The 18,670-nt window shown below is 35.3% G+C and overlaps 3 protein-coding genes and 1 long non-coding RNA gene across 4 annotated transcripts in view; 2 read left to right on the top strand and 2 right to left on the bottom strand.

Annotated features, from left to right (window-relative positions):
- The window catches only part of LOC114240834 (uncharacterized), a 143,836-nt gene extending 134,565 nt beyond the window's left edge, over positions 1-9,271 (top strand). The window contains exons 4-11 of the mRNA XM_089740054.1: positions 254-418; positions 1,031-1,389; positions 1,713-1,809; positions 1,916-2,134; positions 3,233-3,354; positions 4,325-4,529; positions 5,526-5,676; positions 6,488-9,271. Of these exons, the coding sequence (XP_089596180.1) occupies positions 254-418; positions 1,031-1,389; positions 1,713-1,809; positions 1,916-2,134; positions 3,233-3,354; positions 4,325-4,529; positions 5,526-5,676; positions 6,488-8,586 (3,417 nt within the window). The 3' untranslated portion in view covers positions 8,587-9,271. The remainder of the gene's footprint in view (positions 1-253; positions 419-1,030; positions 1,390-1,712; positions 1,810-1,915; positions 2,135-3,232; positions 3,355-4,324; positions 4,530-5,525; positions 5,677-6,487) is intronic.
- An 896-nt stretch (positions 9,272-10,167) lies between these two features.
- On the bottom strand, positions 10,168-16,801 carry LOC114240763 (dietary and metabolic glutamate transporter). The gene is made up of 6 exons (XM_089740053.1): positions 16,573-16,801; positions 16,011-16,138; positions 14,869-15,108; positions 13,736-14,035; positions 13,120-13,644; positions 10,168-12,726 (listed from the first exon to the last, which is right to left on the bottom strand). The coding sequence occupies exons 1-6, from the start codon at positions 16,580-16,582 to the stop codon at positions 12,574-12,576; spliced, it is 1,356 nt and encodes a 451-aa protein (XP_089596179.1). The 5' UTR covers positions 16,583-16,801; the 3' UTR covers positions 10,168-12,573.
- LOC114248911 (uncharacterized) lies at positions 10,513-11,339 on the bottom strand. The gene is made up of 2 exons (XM_089738720.1): positions 10,686-11,339; positions 10,513-10,644 (listed from the first exon to the last, which is right to left on the bottom strand). The coding sequence occupies exons 1-2, from the start codon at positions 11,337-11,339 to the stop codon at positions 10,513-10,515; spliced, it is 786 nt and encodes a 261-aa protein (XP_089594846.1).
- Positions 12,938-15,602, top strand: LOC149503278 (uncharacterized). The gene is made up of 2 exons (XR_016325726.1): positions 12,938-13,035; positions 13,789-15,602. It is a non-coding gene; the product is annotated as an uncharacterized LOC149503278 (long non-coding RNA).
- Positions 16,802-18,670: the final 1,869 nt, after the last annotated feature.

Raw genomic sequence — 18,670 nt, 5'->3', positions numbered from 1 at the left:
ATGATTTGTAAAAAAGCGTAAACATTTTTTTTATTTTTTTATTATTAAATATTTAGTTGTCATCGGTCCTTAATAAGTATACCAAATTTCGAGTTAATCCGACATTTTGATGGGCGACAAAATCATGTTCAAAGATTCCGTTACAAACATACATACATACGTCTGAAACTAATAAAAGCGTATTAAAAAGAGATCGTGTACTACATTTTCTTGCTAATTGATTTATTAATGATATTTCGTTTGTGACTTGCAGATAGAGCGTCTAGCGCAGTACGAGCGGCTAGTGGGCGGCGGGTGTGCCCGCAGACGTGCGGCGCGTCTCTCCGACCTGGAACGTGTGCAGGACCTGTTCCCTCACGACTACCTTGCATTGCACGACGCCGACGCACCCGCGGCACTTGCCTCGCACCATGCACAGGTAAACCTTACGACCTCTATACGCGATTTCAGAAAACTTAAACTATATTTTTTTATTGCTTAGATGGGTGACGACACAGCCCACAGTGTTAAGAGTGGTTACTGGAGCCCATAGACAATTTCGACGTAAATGCGACTTGAGATATAAGTTCTAAGGTCTCAAGTATAGTTACAACGGCTTCCCCACCCTTCAAATCGAAACGCATTACTGCTTCACGTCAGAAATAGGCGGGGTAGTGGTGCCTACCCGCGCGGACTCCAAGAGGTCCTACCACCAGTAATTGTGGCGGTAGCTATCACACAACACCAGATATTTAACAGATGCCTCGCTTTCTCGCTGATCTTGCTTACGACATTTTCAATATAATCTTGCTCCGAACAACAATATTCGGATCGTTAGTCTACTGAGCAATTAATTACACCCGCTCGGTGGAAGATCTTCCCTTCGTCGTAATCTAGGTATAAATAATAATAAAATTTCTAAAAATAATTTACGCATGGACAACCATTTCTGTATAGATAGCGTATTTGTATTTTATAAATTATTCCATGATATTTTAAAGCGACATAAAAATGTATTATGTATTTAGGCGCTCTCATTGTTTGTTTGCAGAAACAGAAGAGCCTCCGTAAACGTCCAAGTTTGGATATCGGTAGTACAATCAGTGCGAGTAACGGAAATTTATCGCCACGCACGTTCATCATGGAAGCACCTGTGCAACTGTGCCCGCTGGGAACGAGCTCCCCACCGCTAGATCGCCACTTGTTTCTCTTTAACGACTTGCTTTTAGTCGGCAAGTCGCGGGCCACGAATTGCTTTAAGCTCAAGGAAAGCGTGAGACTTGCCGAAGTTTGGCTCTCGCTTCAGGACGGTGACGATACGGGATTCCTCATCGGATGGCCAACGTCTAACGGCGTCATTAACTACCTCGCTACGTACCCGACGCAAGCCGCCCGAGATACTTGGTTTAGGTAAATTTTAATGGTTGTTTCCTTGGAAGATCTTGTTAATAATTAATTTACAAAAAAAACATTTGACGGTAATTAACTCGATGTGGCAGTGGTTTGCACGACCAACTGCTGGTGGATTCGATTTCCACGTCAGGCAAACATTCATAAGACGAACAGTTTTGTTTGCATTATATCTGAATGTGTTATATTTACACACATATAAATGTGTAGATCAGTCTCCAATTCCCATAGTACAGGGAATAGAATCCTAGTTTATTTGTTTCCGATTATTGATTTATTTAGTACATCGTATTAAAATAAAAAACCTGTTTTGTTTTTTCTAGAAAAATACAAAACGCTCTGAATGCCCAATTGGCCACAGAACCGAAATCAACAAACATACAAATCTTCTACAAGGACTTGATGTCTTCCATTGAATTCGTAAGTTGTTAATTTCCTTATTGAGTTTAACATTGTATTTGATAAAGCTGTACACAAATCCAAGTAAACATATATAGTTTAATAACAACGAAACCTCTCTTTACAGTGTAAAACATTGTCCGTGAATCCAGAGATGAGTTCTCGCTGTGTGATACGACAGGCCCTCCATGTGATTCAAAATGGAGGCGAAGTGGAGGGTGAAGGTGACGCTGACGCTGACGACGGTCGGCTGGGTGCCGTCGACGAGTTCACGTTGTGTGTTCGTACGGGCCGCGATGCACCCTCCATGCCCCTAAAGGGTATCGAGAGACCACATTCGATACAGGTAAAATTGTTAACCCTCTTCATTCATAAATTATGGTTACGAATTTAATAGATAGATATCGTTTAGAATACTACTACTACTATGCATTACGTATGTACGTGTTGGTCCACTTAGATTCCGACGTATGTAGGAAGTATGTTGAATCACTACATAGTATAAAATAAAGTTGCTTTCTCTGTCCCTATATCCCTATGTATGCTTAATTCTTTATAACTACGCAACGGATTTTGATGCGGTTTTTTTAATAGATAGAGTGATTGAAGAGGAAGGTTTATATGTATAATAACATAAATTAAATAGTGGAGAAATCATTAATAAATTACAGTTTTCGAAGCGAAGCGAGGGCGGGTCGCTAGTCTCTTATAAATACTGTAAAGATTTTAGGGAAAGAGAGAAATTTGCTATAAATAACGTGGACGAGAAGGTTATTGTTTACGTTATATTTCGTTTTTCGGTATGCCCAAAAGATAAATAAGAGAAAATGGAAAAAGCTTGTTAACCAAAAACTCTTATATTTAAGAATAGCTGAATAGCTTTTTTACTGGTGGTAGGACCTCTTGTGAGTCCGCGCGGGTAGGTACCACCGCCCTGCCTATTTCTGCCGTGAAGCAGTAATGCGTTTCGGTTTGAAGGGTGAGGCAGCCGTTGTAACTATACTGAGATCTTAGAACTTATATCTCGAGGTGGGTGGCGCATTTACGTTGTAGATGTCCATGGGCTCCAGTAAACACTTAACATCAGGTGGGCTGTGAGTTCGTTCACTCATCTAAGCAATAAAAAATAAAAATAAAGTATTCTAACTTAATTTTTAAAATATTTTGAAGTAGTACTTGAAAATTAATTAAAAGTATCTTATATGGTTTTAATGAGGCAAACATATTTATATTAAAAATCGATTTAAAACTATTTTTAGCGCTTAATATTGCCTAGTTTATTTATTATAAAAAATTGGCGGTAGTGGGCACAATATTCAAGTATTCAATTGTAAGACCTTAGACGAAACGATACATCGAAAATAATTGGGTTATAATATCACAATATTCACGACAAAATTTTAAATCATCGATTGAAATTTAATGAAAGATACAAAACTTCCAGATGTCACGAATACGTCAAACTTTATCCAATGAAGATGGGTTCGACATGGACCATGTTAATGCCAAGAACAACCCCTGTGGACTTGTGTTCGAATTGCGGAAGAAAAATCAAGGCCTGAAGAAGTAAGTGCGAAGTCATTTATCTTATTTAGAACAATTAATGTTTGTTTGTTTGTTTGTTCAATCCCATTGAGTTAAAGCTTTGTACAGTTGTTCTTGGCACTTGAATGAAAGCGTGTTTTGGCAGAGCGCCATCTATATACGACGTATGGCGTAAGAGACGTTTTTGAGAACGTTTGGATTGAGCAGTAGTAAAGATTTGGATTGTATTGTAATGTAAAGATTGAATTGTATAAAACCATATTTTAAGTATTGATCCTTAATGCTTACTAACATCTCATAACTATAAATGCAAAATATATATTTGATCAGAAATCAAACGGCGTCCAATATTTGAGTTAAAAATCGAACCAGAATTCACTTCATAAGAGACAAAATTTCCTGTCTAACTTCCTATACTTTCCCTCCCGTTTCCCAACTCGACCTAACTTAGTATCGCAAACATAGCGCTTAATAATGTAAGAAGTGTCAATTGTACCACGTTCTTGTTCGAGTTATAAGTTGGACAGCAACACCAACACTAGATGGATGCCAAACTTGTTCCATATGCACATAAACAAAGACGTAATATGGTTTAACAAAAAAAAATGCAGATCACACTCGTTCGAAGTGAAACTTACAAAACGTTTTTTTATCTCATTCTATTATTATTTTTACCTATCCTGATAGCCTTGCGAGGCTATATCAGCGTTACCCTAGCGTGTAGGTGCGCTCTCGGGGCTCTAACCAGTAGGAGTTGCTAACACTGGCACTAGCAAGAGCAGTGCTTCGCAGAATCTACCACCGGATCGGAAACGCGACCCACTTAGAAGATCCGGCGAGAAACTCAGTGGGCTGTGTCTGTGGGTCTCATTCTATCGCAAGCAAAATCTTAACAATATATTATTATGACTGTCTCTTTTTCGTACTACTTTCAAATTACAACGGTCCTAAAGAAATTAACTGACGAATACATTTGTAATGTTGTGTTCAGCGGGAATAGCACGCCTGGACGCGGTCTTCGCTTACTCCGAAGGGGAGGTCGTTTATTCGGTGTGGCGCTGACCAGACTGTGTAACGGCACGCCGCCGCCCGCGCTCATACAAGTCATGCGGCGCCTGAGGGTCCTCGCGCCCTTAACGCACGGCGTCTTCAGACGCAGCGCTAACGCCAAAGCGCTACGACTGCTAAGAGATAAGGTAAGACAATAAAAAATAAAAAAATAAATTTACTGGTGGTACGACGTCTTGTGAGTCCGCACGGGTAAGTACCATCACCCTGTCGATTTGCTGCCGTGAAGCAGTAACGCGTTTCGGTTTTGAAGGGTGGGGCAGCCGTTGTACTGTAAAAACGGAAACTTGAGAACTCATATCTCAAAGTAGGTGGCGGCATTTACGTTGTAAACATCTGTGGGCTCTGGTAACCATTTAACAACACGCGGGCCTAAGCAATATAAAATAAAAACTGATACTTCCTATATTTGACAAAATATCTATTTTTTTTCCGTGAATACAGCATTGATGCGGGTTCTTAAGAATATTAGATAGTTACTAAGTACTAAGTAGCGATTAAAATTTATATACGGGCATAACAAGAAGCAGGAGCGGTTTTTATGTCTCTTGCGTGCCTTAAGGGCGGACTACAACATAAACGGACTACATTTCGAAAATAATTTATTTTCTTTATCTTTAAAATCCTTTCCCTTTATCCTTTATCTTTAAAATGATTTGAATGATTCTAACCCAGTAATTTGGATGAATTTATATTGAGTCAAAAAATCAGTACTATTAGTATAGTTAGTATAAATCATTTTAGGCAAAATAATAAATACCAAACAAAAAGCTTAATGTAATACGTATCAATAATGTTCAATATATATAAAAATGAATTGCTGTTCGTTAGTGTCGCTAAAACCCGAGAACGGCTGGACCGATTTGGCTAATTTTGATCTTGAATTATTTGTGGAAGTCCAGAGAAGGTTTAAAAAGTAGATAAATATGAAAATACTCGGAATTAAATAAAAATAACAGTTTTGTTTTACCTTTGATGTGTCCCCCGTCCGGCGGAATCCTTTTGTTTGTTTTAAGTTTATTTTATACAAAAGTTTAGGTCTTTTATTTATAGATTGAGGCACTACGAAGTCTGCCGGGTCAGCTAGTATTTAATTTAAAACTAATTTAAATCTTTATTTACAGTTGGATACGTTGGGTCCGTGGGCAGAAGGGTGCCCTGAATTGGACCGTGCTCCAGTATTGTTGTTGGCTGCATTAGTCAAAGAATTCTTTCGAGCTTTACCTCAGCCGCTTCTTGCCTCAGAACTATATCCAGCTTGGCTGCAAATTCTTAGTGAGTATCAAACTAATTTTTTTCTAGTAAATATAGGGTAGGCAGCGGCTTGGCTCTGCCCCTGGCATTGGAGTCCATGGGCGACGGTAACCATTCACCATGAGGTGGGCCGTATGCTTGTCTGCCTACAAGGGCAATAACAATATATATATAAAGTTATAATAATAATTGAAATGAAATATATTATAATATTAATATATAATTTAAGATGCACTTTTGAAGTATTGGAATAATGCAAGATCAATAGACAATTATATTCAGTTATGATAAATATTCAAATGCTAAACTTGTGGCGTCATCGATGAGATGACGAAACAAATATTTTCGTAACAAAATAACTTTTCATAGAACATTTTCTCAATAATTAGCCGAGTAGATTTTCGTAAATATTAGGTTTTTTATATAAATGCAACAATAATTCATCAACTGCTGTCGCTAAACCCACACTCTTATTGAATAAGAACTTAAGTAACTTAATAATCTTTAAAGCTGTAAACCATTTAAAATATTTTTTTAGGTTCCTCTTCTATTCATTCACTAATACCAACATAAGCGCAGCGTCATTCATTAAAAGCGATCTTTAACTCTAAATCAAGGCGGTATATCACTCATTTCAAATCGCGTTTAGATCGATATTATTAAAATTTTAAAATATTTTTTTAGGATTCTCTTTTATTTATTTACTAATACCAACATAAGCGCAGCGTCAATTATTAAATGCGATCTTTAACTCTAAATCAAGGCGGCATATAACTCATTTCAAATCGGATTTAGATCGCATCGGATTAAAACCCGTATTATTTTGTTACAGATTTATCTCAAAATGAAAAGGTGACTGCGGTTCGCTCATTACTGCTTAAACTCCCAAAGGCACACTACACGATGCTAACGTACTTTGTGTGCCTCTTACAAGCTATTGCCAAGAAATCCAACATCAACCTAATGTGTCCCATGAACCTGGGCGTTTGCGTTGGACCTAGCCTTTTGTGGCCGAATACTCCATGCGACAAAGCTCCTAAAGCGGTGCCGAAAGTCGTCGAACTATTAATTGTTAAAGCCGATGTCTTGTTCGGACCGCAAATAGCCGGTCTTCTGGGGAACGGCAGTCCAGAATCGCCGAACGCCTTGCTCGACTCCGGCGCCGAAGAAAGCGACAGCCTCCATTCCGTTGGAATCTCTTTAGACTCTATGGAACTGACGCCGCGTAAAGAGAAATTGTCCTTAAGCAGGGATTCCGGATTAACGCTCTCTGAAGACGACTCGAACAGCAATGGCGGCAACAGCCCGGCCCCCCGCAATATCCTTCACAGCTCATCGGCCCCTTCCTGCAATTTACAACAAGATACGAAATTGTTAGCACGATACAAAACGGAAAACCACAACGTCAACGGTCTTCCACAAAGACAAAACATTTATTCTAATAAAGCCGAATTATATAGTACCGTGAATGAAGAACTTTACACGGCGCCTTACGTCGGCGAAAGATACGTACACAACACTATAAACATTGGAATCTCAAACGGGATCGACGATAGAAACTATGTCTCCAAGACAGCTTTGCAACGCTCCACGGCTGATATATACGCGCAGAGCCCTGCCAAATACATCACGGGTCTAGAACCTCAGAAGCCGCCGCGAAGCAACGTCTCCAAAGCAGCCCGCACTTCGAAGGTATACAGCATGTACACTGAAACTCAGAACGCGGATTTAAACGCGACAAATAAGAATTTCAATAGAGCTAAAAGTTCGGATAATCTTTTAGAAACGAAACAAGAATCTCTCGATAATAATAAACACGACTTGATATCTAGTCAGGAAAACATACTGTACACCAACATACACGACCTCGCCATGTTCACGGAGAACATTCAACGCCAAACTCAGTATCAGGCGCATACTAATGGTGTTTCAAACGCGACTAATAATTACAAACGTGTTTACGCGGGCTGGGACAAAAACAACACAGCATATGGCGTCAAACAAAACACGGAAAACATTTACGAGCAAATGAAAACAAAACACGGAGAATCCTCGCAGAATAATTCGGATGGGAAACTTACACCGGCAGCCACCATTTTTACAAGAAATGACTGGTCTCGTCAGGCAGCGAGGACAAAGAGCCTGGAAGTTAGCGATGACTCGCACTCGGACAAAACACGCAACGGAAATTACGATCCAAATATAACTAACTGCTGCAGGAAAAGGCGGTTCGATCCGGCGCACATGTGCACTAAAAGCTGCACTGGCTTACAAGTGGCCAACACTAGGAGAGAGGAACAAATCAAACACAACATAAATCCATTACAAAACTCTTACTCATACGTTGATAATGTTCAAACGAATAATTCGGACGAGATTAAAAAGTGTCGAGCTCGTAATTACAATAATAAATTAAATCAATCGAAGTCTCTGGCCAATATCATTTTGAATAGCGATTCTAGCAGCAGCGACACTTTGTACCAACCACAGAACGCGTTCAACAGTCGATCGACCGAATCACCGGCCAGCGAGAACTCGTACGAGAACTGTTACTCTACGCAGTACATAGATCCCCTATACACTTCTGTGTACAATCGCAGAAGAGACATATACCACGAAGCGAAGTCGAACATCTTTGGATCTGATATCTACAAAGCCACTCCGACCGCCGTCGAGCCCGAGTATACAGAGAACGAAAAGAACAACAACAAAAAACCTCCTCAAATACCACCGCCTGTTCCGCCGAGGAAGATGGTGTATCAGAGAGTTCTGAAAAAATTCCAGCCTGTGCACGTGAACAAGGACGACAAAACGACGCGATCCAAGTCCGTGCCGCGTCTGTACCCATCGAACGGCGCCGACAAAAACATCCAGAACGTTCTAGATTTGGACGCCACCGATTCTGACACGGAATCAGAATCGTACGTTTAAGAATTTCAAAATGTATCTTAAGACTTTATTCGTGTCATAGACGTTGTAGAACTTAAAAATGTTTTATCAACTAATTTATCTTAAAAGTAATCGTGAATAAAAAAAATATATTTTATCCCAGTATATTATGATGAGCTACTTATGAATTTTAATAACTTGAAAAGATTTTAATAGCGTTAAGAGATAGATAGATGCCTTCATGCAAGAATCCCGCCTGAAATTATATAAACACGTGACCATAACTGGATTTGTTTTGGTGATGTTATTCCAAAGACGTAAGAATAATTTCAATTTAAATGATTTTAATGTAAATGAATGATGTGAAATTGTATTGTATTATAAATTTTATTGAAAGCTAAATATTTCCTTAAAATATTAGCGTGTTTAGTTTTTTTTTTCATAGATTTAAAAGTTTACTTTAGACGGTTTTTGTAACGTCTTATTATTAAAAATATAAGATTTTATACAAGTTTTAAATCTAAACTAAATCTTAGATTTAATTCATGTGACACTAATGATTTACTCATCATTTAAGCCAGATTCGATGTAGTTGATTATTACGTACTGAAAGTGTAGTGTTGTAAACGTGTATATATAATTTGTAATATAATGTAAGTACGTATCAAGAAATAAATAATATTATCTGAATATATATAAAATATATTAAATCACATTTAATAAGTAATTTGTTTTAATTGGTGTTCCCCTTTATTTTCTTATTGCTTTTTTTGCAATTTTCCGTTCTTCTAAATAGTTTCGGTTCAATATGAACAAAAAATTTAAGAATACAAGAAAATTTAGGCATATTTTTATTTTGTGCTTACTATAATCTTAACTTCTGGAATACAAAGCGACAACTAATGCAGCAAATGTACAACTACTATAGTTTCGTATACTATACATAATTTTATTCAATACGTTCGAATTCAAAAGACGACCCGCGAAGTTTATCGTTAAATCGAGTTACTCGACAACGTAGCCGTCCATTAAAGTCGTAGTTATTGCGATTAACGTCACATAAAGATCGGATGTTGTATCATCGTGCACATTTACAACGAATTATGGTAGGTATTGTCAGAGCTCCAGTTGAAATATTTATCCTGTGTAGGTAGTTAGTTACCTTTTGCATTAAAATGCAATCATAGTGGCCGACATCTAGTATACTTAAGTAGTAAAAATTAATGGCACATTTGTGACGAAGCATTACTTTAGAAAGGCTCGACCGATTTGGCTTATTTATTTTTCAATGTGTACGTAATTTTGAAAGAGTTTTTATGGACATAAAAATCAAATTTTCTCATTAAAATTAGTCATTCAATTAGCGATAATTACAGTTGAACGTGACTTACTGTAGTCATAAATATGTTTTCTTTTTATGAATTTAAAGTGACAAGATTGTTTACGATAAAATTTATGGGTACCGTTTTTTGCCATTTTACTTCGGAGAAGGTATTCGGAATTCTAGGTATTCGAAAAGCATGCTTTTGTAATTTTTTAAGTTGACTTATAATAATAATAATAATAATAAAGCCTTTTTATTTCTGGTAAATTTACATAACTTAAAATCTATCTATGTGTTAGTTAATTAGTGGATTTAAATATTACTTAATTTTTAATATAGTTTTTATCACTTACTTAATATAATTAGTATGTTTAGTTAACATTATATAGTTATGTTTACTTAATATTATGTAGTTATTTAATCTACCGGAACCCCAGATTGGGTGAAGGCCTCCTCCAGTGATGACCATTATTCCTTAGTTTATATTTATCTATGGTATTTTTTTTCTCTATTGATGACTTCATTGAAGGGTTTTGGTCGTATTCTTCCACGGTGACCAACCGGGTTGGAAGTTTTTTTTTTTTTTTTTTTTATATGTTATTTTGTAAAATTGTGGCATTTTTGTGGTTGGAGGGGCTTAGTTGCTATATATTCTCGCTGTTACTTTCTTGGTTGTTGTTAGTTTTCATTGTATTTTTGTTGACCAAGAAGTTGAGCATGCTAGGTTTTATGACTCCTTCTGTGATACTATTTGACCTAGTGACTGTCTTGCCAATCTGTTTTATCTTGTTTTTTATTTTTTTATTTTTTTACTAGCCTGAGTATGCTTGTCCATATCGATTTGTGAGGTATTGTCTGGAGATGACCGGTATTTTCTTTTACTTTGGTATTTTGATACAATTAGTTTATCATATTTGAGTATAGCTGTATTCCCATTTTCTCTCTCTAATTTCAGTTGTTCCTGTAGTGCCTTTCTTTTTTCAAGTACATATTGGGGAAAGTCTTCTTTCATATAGTACTGTGTATCTTTCAGCGCTCTTTTTTGTTTAAATATTTCGATTTTTATTCCTAGTGTAGTGAAAGTTACAACAGTTCGACGTGGTCTCTCTTGTTTCTTTCCCAGTCTTTTTATCTCCTGAATGTCTCTGTAGTTCAGTTTGATAGAGAAATATTGCTCAATCCATTTAATTATATTTTCTTCGAAACTCTTGTATGATGTTTCGTTTTCCTCGATACCGAAAAATACTAAGTTTCTTACTCTTGTTTGTTTTTCCAGGTAATAAATTCTTTTTTCCACTTTTTCTTTCATTTCTCCAAGTTTTCCTTCCCAGGCCAAAAATTTCTCCTCGAATATACTAGTAATATTTTGTGTAACTTTTTCCGTAACATTTTTTCCAGTTTCTCTAATTTCAATTCTTTGTTCTTCTAGTTCTTTTTTTATTGAAATTAGAGTGTTTAAAATTTCTTCCATCGTTATGGTTTGTTATGATGCAAGTGATGTCCTCTAGCGGTGCGTGTTTGTTTTAGTTAGCGCTTGACTTGACGTCGATGAGTGTGACGTGGTGATTAGCTTCTGTTGTAATAGATGGCGCGTGGGATGTTACACTGATTGGAACTATGATGATTTGCAAAACAACAATCTTATCGATTATCATATGATCGTTTGCACTTGTTTTGTTTTTCACTTTGATCTGCTAATTTCACTATTACTCACACAAGTGGGTTCTGGCTTGAGGTGTTGTGTCTCAAAAGATGCATAAATGCTCTCAGAAGGCCTTGGAGATCAAAACTTTGTAGATAGTTTGCACAATGTTTGATTCAAGTTTTTATGAGTTTGATATTTGTGTTTCCACTGTATTTTATCTTCACCAGCTCACTTAGCACTAAGTCTCTGTACACACTTATATAATGTATCTCAAGTCACTTTTTAGATTAAATTTTCGTTAATTTTTATCGGAGTCGATGTTGAGCGTGCCACGGTCTATCTACCCAAGTTGACTTAAACTTAATTAATTACTAGACTGCCTATTTGCCCCAACCCACCTTGAGAAATGAGGTTGAAGGGTATTTATCTATACTATAATAATATATAAATCTACAGTGGTTTTTACGGATGTTCCGTTATAACTACTGAACCATGCATCCGATTGACTTGAAACTTGGTATCCATGTAGAAAATACATTTACTCAATGGATAGGCTAATATTTATATGAGTGTTGAACTCCCTAATAATAATGACAATAAATAATAATGTTAATTCCCAGCGAAGCGGGCGAGTACGGCTTGTTGACTTATATAGGAGGTATAGTGGTACTTGTCACAAAATTTTATCAGTTGCATAGCCGTAAGAATTTAATACTCGTAACAAGCACACGACGTCTAACTTATATTAACTTCTAAGCTATCGCTACGCAAGCACCAAAGATACCCATTCACCTATGGATGAACAACGAAGCGCTCACCATGTGAGCGTCACTAGGACTTTTTGCCAAGTTCCCGTAGTTTTTGTTTTTTTTTTATTGCCAGAACAATCAGGCGAGCACATCTGATGGCATCTGATGGTAAGTGGTTACCGTCGCTCAGGTTGAACGTACTAAAACAATAATTATTGTGTGAAACCTCATTTCCTTGTTTCATTCAATGTATATACAAAAACGTGCGCACTTATTAATTATTCATTCTTTGAGCAGTATAAGAATGTGATTTAATTTTTTTCTTGATGTTCTGCATCTTTCTCTTTGGTGATATCATTCCAATATTGAGTCTTTGTCGAACCCAGGAACAAGAATTGCAATCCAGTGGCCATGAATACTGAACCTCCCGTATAAAACACGGGTTGCCATAAAGCTGCACTTGTCTGAAAATCGTCGATAAATATCTTAGTATTTTCTGAGACAAAACTAAAATTTTAGATAAATTATTTTAAAACAATAATTTTCCAAATACGCTCGAGAATATAATATGTAAATATATTTTGAATGAATAATAAAATTGTAAAATTTAATTAATGGAAACCCCATGTAGATAAAATATAATCTTGATTAATATGAAATTTGAGAAATTTTTAGACGATACTGCTTAACAAACTTCGTGAAATGTTACTGTACAAAGACCACTGAACATAGCTGAACTACTTATATAATGACTACAGCAAAAACGTGAGCATGTAAGATATGATAACTTTAATAATAATTTAAATGATTTTTTAAGGTTCATGAAATGTAACATTTGAAAAATACGATCGACTCACCTCATCATCCTTTGTGAAAAAGGCAGTAACATAAGGAGTTATTATTCCTGCAACAGTCATCATTGCAAACACTATGCCGTTTACGGTGCCAGCGAAATTCCTTGTCAAATCGTGTCCATTCACAGCAGTTGTCAAAGTCACAGAGCCATTCATTGCCATTACCCCCGTTATCAAAGCGATATAATACGCTGGCTGCATTCCGGGATATGCCATACCTATTAGACCCAAACCCGGTATCACGTGAGAAATAAAGATGGAAGACTTTCTTAGCATATTCAATGAAACGAGTTTTCTTTGTAATAGGAAGTCTCCAACTGATCCAAACATGATCGCGAAAGTTGATTTTGCTAAGTAGGTTAATGCCGATAATAATCCGGTAGATGCAATGTTGAAGCCCAAGGCGTTTGCGATATAGTTTGGAGCTGCGGTGATGACAAAGAAAATACCCCAGCCACTTCCGAAGTTAATAATCGCCAATGACCAAAACGGCATCGAGGTTAAAATGTGACGATACGGAATCGATTGCTGAAATGTCAGAAAAATAATAATATTATGTAACTTGAAAATTATACAGCATACGAAAACTTTAAGATATGTTGTAATAAGAAACATTTACTTTTTTACGTTGCACTTGAATGTTATCAGTTAAGTATTGTTTCTCCTTTTCAGAAATATAAGGGTGCTTCTCCGGTGAATCGTATACCAAGAACCAGAGTAAACCAATTAGTGGAAAACTGACGATTCCAAAGAAATAGAATCCCCATTCCCAACCAAAAGGTTCGATGAGCTGTCCGCATATACTCCAAGCTATAAATATGCCTATGCTACCACCCATCAGTGCTCCAGAGAATTTGCCTTTATCAGTTGCTACTGCCCATCTGGATAGTAAAACGTGGCACCCTGGATTAATGAATCCCTGAAAAGATACAACAATATATAACTATATAGCCTATACATATTTTAGATTTTTTTTTAATCATTTTAGAAGTTTGTTAATTGAATTCAAACAAATGTAACAATTCCATTTGTGACTCTCTAAATGAAAATCTGATTTGGAGTGAGAAAAACTTAAACCACTCCCAAATATGATTTAGTAAATTTCATGATGAATACAGATAATATAAAGAAATGTTCCTTTCATCATTTTTCTTTATCTGTCTTGGGAGAACAACAATCGTGCTAATTTTAAAGCGCATGTTTTTTTTTGTAAGTATGTCTAATTTTCTCCGGGGTAACTAAGCCGACCTTTGACCAAGTCAAAAAAGATTTCCAGAATTTGCTTTGGCAAAGGATTTCCAAATTGATTTTATTAATTTATTAGCGAATCAGCTCAGTTATAAAAAAAGATTTTATAAATATGATAAGTTTGCATTTTTAGTTAATTCATAGATACTACAATGAAAGCCTCCAAGATAGTAAGTACCCTTGACAATTGAATTAGCTAATACATATTATATTATTATACAGGGATTTATAGAAAATGAAATTAATAAAAAATCATCTTAATAAATGCAGAAATTACCAATAAGTAAACCGTATTAAAAACGATAAGTACAAATACGCAAAAAAACAAATGGAACGTGTCTACCAATTGATAAAAATGTAACCTTCATCCAAAAGTTCGACAATGTTAAAAAATTGATATAAAATTTGACACGAAGGAAATACTCCTTACGTCTGCACCCACAATTTTTTTGCGTGTAAGCTCACTTTACTTTATAACATTTTCATGATGGATTCCATACTCACAGTAAAAAATCCAAGTATAAATCTAACGACCAACATGGATATATAACTGTGCTTGGCAGCGGCAGGAGTAGCCATTGTCAATACAGCGCTGACCAGGATCCCAAAGAAAACAACATAGCGAGCACCCCATCGTTCCGCTATGGGTCCACCGATTAGACAAGCCAAGATATCACCCCATAAATGACTTGATAGAACATTTGCACGCTGATATGGCGTCCAATCTAAAGTCGTTTGGGTTTCCTGAAAAACAGAAATGAAAAAACGAATCAGCGTACGACAATACAGCACAAAATATAGATAAAACACAGATTTCAGTTTTTATTTTTATTATGTAATGGGAAGTTTAAGTTTAAAATATCAACGAAAATAAGTGGTAAGTTTGATGTATCCATCGCCTGGTTTTGTATCGTGCGATGCGATTAGGGTAGGTTTCCAATCTCAATCAATACTTCTTCACGGTGGACGACGACGACGAAAGACAATGGATGGCATCGTGCAATAAAAATCAGACAAAAATTAAGAAATTTAACGAAAGGATGGTGGGGTTTACCCTATCTGTGCTCCTAATCCATAATGTATTCTCATATTAACGGTTGGATAGCCTTTAGACAATACAATCTAAACTTCGACCCCTTGCCTCAAGGAAGAAAACAAATTTGTTGTCTATTACAGTATAATAAGTAGTAGGTTGTCGAATTAAAAATAAAATATTTTTTTTACATTTTCATTTACCATGGTCATCATCATACACGTGTTAGGCACATGATGGCTGCAATTTCTGATTGAGATACAGGTTTTATCACCTAGTTCAAGCACAAATGTAAATTATGATTATGTTTCTACTTTTATGTTAAAAATAAATAAATAAAACAAAATAAATAGTTCGCGGAAAGATAAAATTTTACAAATACAAAAAAAAGAGAGTTAGCAGATATCGGTTTGATTTGACTTACGGTAATTATGAATGCTTTGAAGCGACAGGCGCCTTATCTATATCAACCTATACGTACCTATACCTTTAACTTGATGAACACGAAAAGGTCATCCACAATTGAAAAGGTATTTAATTAATAATTTAATTATTAACTTTACCTAGATATGATTTTCATAAAAGTCTTTTTAATAATTAAAATAAAACTTACTGAATAAGTACTGTTCGAAACCGGAACCATGGCGACTAGATTCACATTCAAATTCGTGCGCATCATAAAACTTGCGCATGAACTGGTGAATATCATCAACGCTATCATATAGCGACATGGTATTTTCTCTGCAAATGTACTATTAAGTTTTTAATTTAAGTTTAAGAAAAAAAAAGCTATCACATCATAATAAAATACGGCGAAAATCGAATGATTAGTATAACTCGTTGAGTTGCACTAAGTTTAACAATTAAAGTCATCTTTTACTTCTTCGTCCACCTGATTCTGATAAAAATATTTTCGACAGATTAATATTTTATGCACTGGCAGCCCAAATTAAATTTATTTTTATCTCTAACAGTTGTTTTTTTTGTTTACTGGATAAACAAAAAATATTTTATATTTATAGTACCAATAAAATAACTATTAGAATTTTTTTATGTTGATTATATCAATTGTATGAAAATCATTCCGAAATTCATACTCAAAGAATAAAAAAATTTCTACCTGAGCACGACAAAATATAAGTTTGAGAAGCATAATATTTAAACATAAAAATTACCGAATTTCATAGTATGTATTTAAAAACCACTTCAACGATATTGACACCACCGTACTATTTTCTAAATAACATCGCTTGTGGTATAGCACTTAATACACAATGTGATAAAAAATCTCTCAAAACTCGATACCTACCAACATTTTGTGTTATCATTCAAATCTTCAGACGTCAAATAGTATAACTGTATATGGTATTCTATCTGCATCTACAGTAGTGCAATTCTATCTGGAGAGTTTTGTTTAGTTTTAATATAATATAAAATTATTAATATGAATTAATATAAAGTGAACATTTTTTTATATAATTAAATAAAATATATTGTATATAATATAAAATTCTCGCATAGATTCCATTTCTTATTTGTCTAACACTTCGCGATTTATTTTTACGACAAAGTCGTAGTATAACATTATATTATTCTTACAACCGCTATACCTAATCGCTTAGCAAATATCTTTAGGGTTAGAATGACAAAAAATATTTTAAAGCTATTGTATTAACATAATCAAAAATGAGATTTCAACGTATTTTAGCGGTTTGAACCACAGAATACTGGATGGGCGTTGATTAATCCGTGCATTGTTATCCGGACAATACTACGGTGGGTACTTAATGAAGCGGCTGAGTTCCTGCAGTTTTATTCAGTTGAGGCGATCAAAACTAGTTTTTCTAGTGTTGTATTTTCAGAAATGTCTTCATAATCTATTCATACTTTTTTGGCACTAAAAATGTAGTCAGACAGATTATGTTATTTTATGTAAATAGATTACGTACAAAAACAAGACAAAACGTGACACAGGTAGCTCTCAAGTATTCCGGCACTCGAAAAGATAATTCTTTCAGATGGATGATAACGCAATACATACCTACATAAATATAAATGTCATGGTTTATTTATCACTGAACCAACAGCAAATTCATTCTCTCGTTCGTTTGTTGACAGCCCTGTTCGTGACGTACGGAGTCCGTTGTATGTAAAGTTAGATAACGCCTTCATTTTCTAGGTACGTAAGAATGTAAATAACATAACGGAATCTTCGAACGTCATTTTCACCGAATTCAAGAAGTACAATTCTGTCTACTCTGACCAACATCAACAGGAAAAAAATGATGAAATAAATTGTTAATTCGATTTGTTATCTTGTGGGAGTGTAAATGGTGGTTAAGAAGGGGAAGGGGTAAGTACAAATGGTGGTTAAGAGGAGGAGGAATGGTGAATATTTAAAACGTCTTTGTCCTTAAAATTTTTATTAATAAATAATAATTTCTTTTAAGCTTTCATAGATTATGGTTATAGATTATATGGCAGATTATACTTTTATGTATAAACTTAAAGAGCAATACAACGGAAATTTGAAGTCTTGACTGAGTGCAGTACAACAGTGCATATTTAGTTAGAAACTGAACTTTCTGCACTTACTGCTCACTAACTTTGACTGCCTATAAATGGATCCAATAAATAAGCATATAAAGGGCTCAATTATCTTATGTAGATACGGTAAAAAAGAAAATATTCCAAACAAGAGAAGTTCTCGTCAACACGAGAAATATAATAATAATATAATAATATAAAAAATATAATATAAACAATAATTACTGATAATCTTCTGTTACTCATCGGGTAGGTACGTTACATGTTTTTAAGCGTGTTATTATTATTTATATTTATTATAGTGTAATGAAATAGTTCTCGCTTCGTGCACTAGAATCGAAAAATAAAAACTCATAAGTACTCACTGGCGTAGATGGGTATCTATGTATGGGAAAGCTGGCAACCTCCTAAATTGCATACCAGTATCGTGATGATACTATACTTTTTGTTATGGTTTAATAACGTGTCCTACGATTAATACTTCTATACTAATATTATAAAGAGGAAAGATTTGTTTGTTTGTTTGTTTCGAATAGGCTCCGAAACTACTGGACCGATTTGAAAAATTATTTTTCCATTAGAAGCCGACATTGTCCCTGATGAACATAGGCTACTTTTTTTTTCATTTTTTTTTATTATTTTTTTTTGGTTCATGTGTGTTTTAATGTTTCCGAAGCGAAGCGAGGGCGGGTCGCTAGTATAATATAAATTTGAAGATACACATTA

The sequence above is a fragment of the Bombyx mandarina genome, chromosome 03 (genome assembly GCF_030267445.1).
Source record: "Bombyx mandarina strain Sakado chromosome 03, ASM3026744v2".
Taxonomy (NCBI): domain Eukaryota; kingdom Metazoa; phylum Arthropoda; class Insecta; order Lepidoptera; family Bombycidae; genus Bombyx; species Bombyx mandarina.
The sequence above is the reverse complement of the archived record's forward strand: the minus strand, read 5'-3'. Positions and strand labels throughout refer to the sequence as shown.

Excerpts from the sequence above, each read along its gene's own strand:
- LOC114248911 (XM_089738720.1), bottom strand. The coding sequence starts at position 11,339 with ATGGAAGAAATTTTAAACACTCTAATTTCAATAAAAAAAGAACTAGAA. Across the intron at positions 10,645-10,685 it reads ATATGGACAAGCATACTCAG|ATTGGCAAGACAGTCACTAG; the intron begins GCTAGTAAAAAA and ends AAGATAAAACAG.
- LOC114240763 (XM_089740053.1), bottom strand. Across the intron at positions 14,036-14,868 it reads TTATACTTGGATTTTTTACT|GGATTCATTAATCCAGGGTG; the intron begins GTGAGTATGGAA and ends GTATCTTTTCAG. Across the intron at positions 12,727-13,119 it reads TTTTCACAAAGGATGATGAG|ACAAGTGCAGCTTTATGGCA; the intron begins GTGAGTCGATCG and ends GACGATTTTCAG.